This window comes from Psammomys obesus, unplaced genomic scaffold (assembly GCF_907164565.1).
Source record: "Psammomys obesus unplaced genomic scaffold, mPsaObe1.curated_primary_1811, whole genome shotgun sequence".
NCBI lineage: Eukaryota > Metazoa > Chordata > Mammalia > Rodentia > Muridae > Psammomys > Psammomys obesus.
Window position 1 is genome coordinate 23,853,170 of NW_026592510.1, and position 9,175 is coordinate 23,862,344.

Sequence of the window (9,175 nt, forward strand, 5' to 3'; positions counted from 1 at the left end):
TTTCCATGCAGGACCTGGTTTTACAATAAGGAAACTGAAGCCCACAGAGATGAGGAGACTTGCCTGTAGTTACATATGTGTCTTATTGGCAAAGAAAGCCTAGAATCACAAGAACATCATATAGAGAGAATTTAAGCATTTAGATTTGTACCTACTTGTGTTCTCGTCCTGGATATATAATTTTTAAGTCACTCACATATTTTTTTGAAAAGTTTTCTGTGAAATTTTTTTTTCTGAATTTCTGTGAAATATTTGTGGGGTACATGAGTTAACCATTTAAGTGTCTCATGTATAATAGCTGAGTGATGAAAGTTGCTTTGCCCCTCTCCGTTCACACTCAGGGCATAATATCGCCTGATGTGACATAGCTTTATTTTCAGAAAGACAGAGGCATAAGTTATCCCTGGAAGTCAAATCAGACTCGGCATATTAGACCACATGTCTCTATGTGCTGAGGACACATCTGATTTTTGCATGTCATCCCACCATTATTTTTATTATTATCATTAGTTTGTTTGTCTTGTGGCAGGATTTCCCTATGCAGCTTAGGCCAGCTTCCAGTTTGCAGTCCTTCTGCTTCTGCCTCTTGAGTATCAGAATTACAGGAGGCACTAGTGTACCTGGAGCCTTCATCATTAGCAAGAGCCCTCTATTTCATTTTCAGAAGTGCCCTCATTGAAATAAATCACAAGATCATCCCACCTAGAACTTTCTCAATGCCTTCCTCAGAGCATCTTTCAGTTCCTTGTTCCTCATACTATAGATCAAAGGGTTTAAGATGGGCGTGATAAAAGTGTAGACCACAGACACCATTCGGCCCATCTCAGGAGAGTAGCTAGAACTAGGGGACAAATATATGAAACTGGTACAGCCATACTGCAGGAGGACCACTACGATGTGAGAGGAGCAAGTAGAGAAGGCTCTGTGGCGCCCTTCAGCAGACTGGATCCGTAAAATGGCTGTGATGATGAAGATGTAGGAGATGGAGATCAGAGATAATGGGATGCTTAGGACGATAAAGCTGATGATATACAGGGCAGTCCTATGAACTCGTGTGTCTGCACAAGCCAGGCGCATGACTGCAGGCATGTCACAGTAAAAGTGATAGATCTCATTGCTGTGGCAGAATGGGAGATGGAAGATTAAAATAGTTAGTGGCAGTGACAGCAGGAATCCGAGCACCAGGGATCCCACCATCATTTCCACACACAAGGACCAGCTCATGATGAGTGTATATCTCAGAGGGTAGCAGATTGCAACAAACCGGTCGTAAGCCATGACAGCAAGCAGGACACAGTCAGCTCCACCCAAGAAGACAAAGAAAAACATCTGGGTGCCACAACCAGTGATGGAAACAGGAGTTTTCCCCATAGAGAGAAGGTTTGCCAAGGCCAGTGGTGCAATGGATGATGTATAGAAGATTTCCAGAACTGCCAAGTTAGCTAGGAAAAAGTACATGGGGGTGTGGAGTGAGTGGTTAATATGGACAATCAGAGCAATGGTGGCATTTCCACTGAAGCTGGTCAGGTACATCACTAGGAAGGTTACAAAAATCACCATCTGCACCCCAGGGTCAGCTGAGAATGGACGAAAGAAGAACTGTATCTTGGCAGTTTTATTTATTGTTTCCATGAGTGAGTGTATACCTACTACTGCAAAGAAAAATGACAGGAGTCTCAAGGTGTCTCTCATTGAATAGGATATCTTCCTAACTCCTCCATTCACTGTGAGAGAACCTCCCAAGGTACCTCAGCAATAATATGCATAGTTTATTTTAAAGAGGTCCATAGAAGATATAACTTATACATTTGCCATTTCCCTGTCTCTTTTCTTTCTCTCCAAGTACCAAAGACTGAGAAATCAATCTGCACTGGTGGGAGCCTTGATGAGATCTGAATGCAGTGCATAGCACAGTTCCAGGTGTAGAAGAGTTCCCCAAAGCGTGTGCTGAACAAGACCAACTTAGAGTTCAAAGCTGCAAAATGGGGAAACAGGATAGTGATTAATTCTATGAAACTTGAAACTTGAACTGTTCCCCCTCCAAGGGAGCAGTGGGACGGCCCCATTAACCAAGCTTCTCTTACTCTGGTTCTGCTTTCAGTATCTTTGCACACATCTTATCTTGTCAGTTTCTGTTAATTTTGATTTGTCATCAACATTTAATCACAGAGAGAAAAGAAACCTTATTTTTCTAAAAAAAACTTCAGAGAAAATATCAGTGGCTTTAGGTCAATAAAACTGCCTTCTCCGTCATATAATGCAATGGTTTTCAACCTTCCTAATGCTGTGGCTCTTTAATACAGTTCTTCATGCTGTGGTGATCCCCAATCATAAAATTATTTACATTGCTACTTCATAACGGTAATTTTACTACTGTCACGAATCCTAATGTAAATATATGACATACAGGGTCTCTGACCTCAAAGGGGTCACAGCCCATAGGTTGAGAACCAATGATATAATGTAATTTCAGTTGTATGTGTGATCCATATGTGTGACTATATGTATTATATACATTTGGGAGTGATGTTTCCAGGAAAGATGGTAGAAAGTAGGCTATGATGTAATTACACGGGTGTGGTAGAATTCCTTTGACTAGTTTTGTAATCTTGCCAGTCAGTTTACCTCATCTCCTCAGACTAGCATCTCACTACTTCACTATAAGGTTATTGTTAGGTGCAACTTAAACAACATCTATGAGAAAAAATAATCTAGAATGCCTAGCATCTATTAACTGCTCAGTAAGTGGGTAAATGCATGGAGCCCTTCACTGTCTGTCCTGGGGGTGAGAACAACTTTGGAGGGCACAGATATATGGCAACCTATCTCATTTTTTCTGGAAGAGATTTTGTGGCTCCCTTGGTTTTATTTTTAGTTTCCTACATTACCTTGTGTTATTGAAAAGATACTAGCTTATATAAAAGTGTGTGTGTGTGTGTGTGTGTGTGTGTGTGTGTGTGTGTGTGGTGTGGTGTGCTGTATGGGCACATATGTGTACTCTGCCCTATTCCCATGAGACAGAACCACTCATAGAATCTGGAACTCAGGCTAACTGTTGGTATAATGTTCTTGTGTACTGTATACAATTTACCCTTGTTTATTCAAATGCTGATTTCTCTACCCCACTATCTCATTTCAAACTGGACACTGCACTGGGATGTTTATTCTCAGCATCACTTATCTCAAGTTTGTGTAAACATGCCACCATTTGTTCTCTGTATTGTCAATAAAACAACCAGCCAATGCTGAGCAACGGAGAGATAGGGTGGGCTATCCCGGTCTGGAAGGGAGGAGAGAGAAATGAGTTGGAGGGGAAGGAGCCAGAGCAGAGGAGACAGGAGAGGACTTGGAACCAGGAGAAGAGATGAACTGGACCTAAGATATAAATAAAAGTAAGTATAATGTAGGAAATCTGAACGGGAGGAAACTACCTGGGTTGGAGGTTTAGGATGGAGTAATCATTGCCCAGCATTGTGCTCTAGGTTAATTAAATACATCCTAGTCTCTGTGTGGTGGTTTGGTATACAGCTGGTTTAGGAATAACCACTGTTTAACTAAAAGATAAATCAATGATAAATATTAACAATCAACAACAGCTAACCAATAAATCCCTTGTCTTGTCTCTGCCCCACCACAGTGTGGTCACACCCAGATTTTTATGTGGGTGCTGGGGATTCCAACTCACAGTCTCATGTTTTCACAGCAAGCACTCTTATCCAGTTAGCCATCTCCCCAGCCTCAGCTTAAAAGGTTTTGGCTTTAGGCACATCTGCCTGGCTGGACTGACCTATGTTTAGATATTAGCACAAATATGAACTCACCCAAGGAGGGGAGTGAAGTATTCGTTTGGGTTTTGTGGTTTTCCGATGAGCAGAAATGGAGGAGGAACATTATAACTATCATACCCCAGTGCAAAAGCTCTGCCTGCAATACAGCACTCATTTGCTTCTGGAGACACAGTGTCTGCAGTTGTCAGGAAGAACTGCTGATGTCTGCTTAGTAGCAAGTGAGGAGAGGAGGCTGGGAAAATGGAGACAAAACCAAATCGAACCTCTTTGCTATTCATCAGCCTGTCCAGCTATTCTTTTGTTTTCTAATGATCTTGTTAGAAAAAGATCAAAACATTTTTGTATCAGTGAAAATTCCTTTATCTTTCTGGCCCCAACTTTTATAAAACAAAAGAACTGGATCTTCCCAAAGAACAGCAGCAGCAGCAGCAGCAGCAGCAGCAGCAATGTGTCCTTATAAGAAATTATTTTTTTAAGACAAAGTCTAGCTATGAAGCTTTTTACTGACTTGAAACTGTAGACAAGGCTGGGCTGGGCTTGAACTTAAGGAGATCCTCCTGTCTCTTCTGAGTGCTTGGATTACAGGTGTGGACTGTTAGGCCCAGCTACGACATTCTTAAATAAGTTATGTATGCTTTGTTGAGGTTTTTTGTTTTGGGTTTTTTTTTTGTTGTTTTTTTTTTTTTGCCGTTGCATCTAGAAAGGAAGGAGAGCCAAAGCTGGACCCTTCTATTGATAGCATACACCTGAAGTTCAACAATGGCAGTCAGTATCTAGGCAATTTAATGTGGTTGACATGGTATGTCTATAAGTGAGCCATGGTGTTTTCACATGAAATATTCAGGCACTCAAAAAAAAGTTATTCTCCTACTGCGATAATGAGCAGCTTTTATTGGGTACATTTTAAGATTTGTAAAGGCATCGTTTCACTTACAAATGACCTTATAATTTTATGTGGCTTTATTGTTCATATGTGTTTAATTTAAAATGATTATTACTATTATTATCACTATTATTTTTATATGGGTGTTTTGCCTGCATGAATGAATGTGAACCATGTGAATGCCTAGTGACATTGAGGGCAGAGGATGTCAGATTCCCTGGAACTGGAGTTACAGATGACTGTGTGCCACCATGTAGATGCTGGGAATTGAACCTGGATCCTCCGGAACAGCAGCCAGCGCTCATCTCTTCAGCCCTTCATATTTTTTGAATGAAAAAACTGAGGTGTTTTGTTTATTTGTTTGATTGATTGTGTGTGTGTGTGTGTGTGCGTGCGTGCGTACGTGTATGTGTGTGTGTGTGTGTGTGTGTGTGTGTGTGTGTGTGTTTGAGACAGAGTTTCTGTGTGTAGCCTTGGCTGTCCTGGAACTTGCTTGGTAGACCAGGCTGTCCTCAAACTCACAGAGATCTGCCTGCCTCTGCCACCCTGAGTACTGGGATTAAAGGTGCCACTACCGCCCAGCTTGAAACTGAGGTTTAAAAGTTTAACTAAGTTGCACAGTTGATAAATGAGAGGGCAGGAGTCAGGGCTTAGATCAACCTGGAATTAAGTTGGTCTAAGTAAACAAACCAGTAAATAAGTGATGGTTCATTGAACAGTATACTAGGTGCAGAGCGAATGACAGCTGTCCTAGACAGGGAAAGTCCTTTAATTCTATCTTTAAATTTCTTATTAACAAGCATGCTGCTGTAAAGTGGTGTGCCAGCGTCCCATCACAGAAGCATGTTAATTTTCCAGTTGGACAGTTGGCTCAGCAGTTAAGAGCACCTGCTGCACCCATACGATAGTGCACAACCATTAGTAACTGCAGCCCCAAGGAATCCGGTGCCCTCTACTGGCCTCCACAGGCACCAGGTATGTACATGTTGCATGTATATTCATGCAGGCAAAAATACCTACACACATAAAAATAATAAAAACAAATAAATTAAAACATCATGCTGATTTTGAATCTTTATTTCCTTCCCACTCTTCTTTCATCACCTACTTAATATTCATTTTCGTGAATAATTTTGACAAATCTCTTTCTCTGTGTGTATTTGTGTGTGTGTGTGTGTGTGTGTGTGTGTGTGTGTGTGTGTACATATTTTTTATACATTTCGGGGAGGGAAATTCACACACACACACACACACACACACACACACACAGGAGATGAGGGGAGAAGAGGCGAGGCTGGGATTGGGAGAGAGAGAGATGTTGTAGAACAGGGTCTCACTGTGTATTTCTGGCTGACCTAAAACTCACTTTGTAGACCAAGTTTGTGGCCTCAGACTTACAGAGCTCAGCCTGCTAAAGGTGTGCACCTCAGCATCTGCCTTTATTTTGACAAATATTATTGAGACTTGGCTTTATTCAAGTTCTAGCTCTAATTTCTAGGGAAAGAAGGGAAAACAAGAAAGCGCAATACTGAATGAGAAACGGAATAATATAATAAGTGTACCACCAGGCATATCCAGCTAAGGGCTGCTCTAAAGGACAATGTGCTGTGGTTGCCAGGCAGTTCCCTCTTTGCAGCAATGTCTTTTAACAAAATGTGTGCCATCGCAGTTTTTAAATGCCTAAGAGGGACTCATGTGACAGAAATATCTGATTATTTCTTTTTATAGCACAAGTAGATGTTTTCTATTTTCTATGGCTGTGAGTTAAAATTGTGATTTTTTTTTTTGAAACAAGGTTTCTCTGTGTAGCCTTGGTTGTCCTGGACTCACATTGTAGACCAGGCTGGCCTCAAACTCACAGTGATCCTCCAGTCCCTGCCTTTTTGAGTGCTGGAAATAAAGGCATGTGCCACTACGCCCGGCTCATGGATATTTTTTAAAAAGTAGAGGAATCCTTGAACAACATATTCATGTCTCTATTTCAGGGCTGATCTAGTGTTGAGCATATTTTATCTGACTTAGAACCTCTTACTTTTTGGGAAAAGGTAAGTTTTTCTCTGCCTGGCATCAGTTTGGCAAGCACAGCTTTCACAGTTCCTGAATTCCTAGAAAACTTCCTGGTATCAAATGCTGCTTCTGAAGAGGAACTAGCCAATGGCTTGTTTGCACAGCTCCAAATCTAGACTGCACCCTGGCCAATGGCTACCCAAGCTTTCACTTGATGGCTGGCACACACAGGGTTTTTCTAATATAGAATCTGAGGGAAGGGGTGAAATGCTTACCTTTGGACGGACTCCTTTGGACTTCAATACATTATGAATTTGCAAGAATCCTTGGCAAAACTCTGAGAATTCAAGGGATGTGCCTTCAGGCCTTTGTGTTCTTATCACATCTCTGGTGACCACTTCTAGATCACACCTGTTGCTAATTGACAGCATGATGGTATAAGATTTAAACACCAGACATAATTCCTATTCCGTTTGCTCTTCTAAGTGTGTATTCCATTCCACCCTTTTCTTTGTTCAAGGTGACAAGTGGCTTTTGGTTATGACATCTTTGTAGCCTGGACCTTACTCTTGAAGTTGCACTAGTATTCAGACTTGAAATTATTGTTTAACAACAACCATAACTAACTTGGCTAACAAACCGTCGTTGGTCCCCTGAGATGACTGAGGTCAGCTTGGGAAGCATAAATAAGCAAGATGAGAAACACTGTACCCAAGAGTTAAATTGCGTCAGGGCTATTCCGCTGGTACACTTTCCCTAGGGAAGGTGTTTTAATAACTCGTTCATGTTTTCAGTGATGAGGTCAGTTGGGGGGCAAAACAAATTACTGTTTTCACCTGGCTTACCTGAAAAATCATTTGTTCATTTGCTTATTGTTTTTAAGGGTTAAAATTGGGTAGAATAACTTTCAAAATGGGGCCATGAGGCAATGTACAAGAATGGTTAGAAGATCAGGCGGGTCTGCTGCTGGGGAGATGACTCAGCTGGCAAAGTGTTTGGGAGTTTAGATTCCCCAGCACTCATGTGAAAAGGTGAGATAACACAATGAAGGTGGAGGCAGGAGGATTTCTGATGCTTGTTGTCTAGATAAATTGGAAGTCTTCAGGTTTAGAGAGAGACCTTGTTGATAAAATGTTCTTGTGGAATGTATACAATTTACCCTTGTTCGTTCAAATGTTGATTTCTCTACCCCACTATAATGTTTGAACCCAGACATTGAATTGTGATGTTTACTCTAAGCATCACCTGTCTCAAGTTTGTGTAAACATGACACCATTTGTTCTCTGTGTTGTCAAAAAACAAACAAACAAACAAACAAACAAACAAAAACCAACCAGCCAGTGCTGAGCAATGCAGAGAATAGGGTGGGACATCCTGGTCCAGAGGGGAAGAGGAGGAAGGGAGTGGGAGGAGTTGGAGACCAGAGATTGGAAGGAGAAGACTTGGAAGCATGAGGGCAGATAAACCAAACCTAAGATTGATGTGCCTGATTCTTGAGATCCCCCAAAGACCACCAGGGAGTTGAGTCTGTTGAAAAACACATGAGCATCTCTATTTGCAACCTAGGCTGGACTCCCATAGACACCAAGGCATTGGCAGCCAGCTGAGAACCCCCCGCCCCAAGCAGGGGATTGTGGGTTATTTATAGGTCCTAGTCCCTCCCAGTACACCCAAAGCCAGGGATTCTAGCCCGGCAAGCTTCTATTGGTTAATACTGAAAAAGGGGAGGCTACATTTCAAAACTGTTTGCTGTGGGCAAGTGCCAGGACCATGAACAGTTAAGGCTTTTTGTTCTCCTTTGCGGGGGCAGGGATGGGGGTGAGGGGAAACAGCCATCCTTGGGCTTCAGTCCTGTCCTGTGCTGGCCTTGGGTAGTCTGTGCTATTTTCAGGAGCAAGGGTACGAGTTGGAATGAGTTGGGGGCCATCCCAGCCAGTTTCCTGGCAACAACTGAGCAGCAAGGTCAGCTCTTCCCTGCAGTTGGCTGAATTTGCCTAGAAGCAGCAAGGTCAACTGGTCTGATATGTTTTAAACTTTTTAGCTCAGTACCCCAAAAATCTAGTTTTTATTTCTTTTGGTCTCTCAAGATATGACTAAAAGCAAGTATAAATGTGGGAAATCTGAATGGAAGAAAACTATGTGGGCTTGGAGGTTTTGGATGGAGTAACTATTGCCCAGCCTTGTGTTCTAGGTTAATTAAATAAATCCTAGTCTCTGTGTGGTGATTTGGTATACAGCTGATTTAGGAATAACCACTGTTTAACTAAAAGATAAATCAATATTAAATACTAATAATCAACAAGTAGCACTCAATTTGGGGCCAAATTTACAGTAATCTAGCAAAAATTTACATAGAAAGTGAAACTATAGGGCAGTTTTTAGTTCTGTTTCTTAAAAACAAAGTAACAGCAGTTCCTCAACTAGGAACTCACAGATTCCTGATTAGACAGACTTCCTACAGAGCAGCAAGGCCTCCAGCAGGCTGTAGAATAACAAA

The 9,175-nt window shown here is 41.7% G+C and overlaps 1 protein-coding gene across 1 annotated transcript; it reads right to left on the minus strand.

The window, feature by feature from the left end:
- Positions 1-702: 702 nt before the first annotated feature.
- LOC129681912 (olfactory receptor 10V1) lies at positions 703-1,632 on the minus strand. The gene has a single exon (XM_055614146.1). It carries the CDS (start codon positions 1,630-1,632, stop codon positions 703-705), a length of 930 nt encoding a protein of 309 aa, XP_055470121.1.
- Between the last annotated feature and the right edge of the window lie 7,543 nt (positions 1,633-9,175).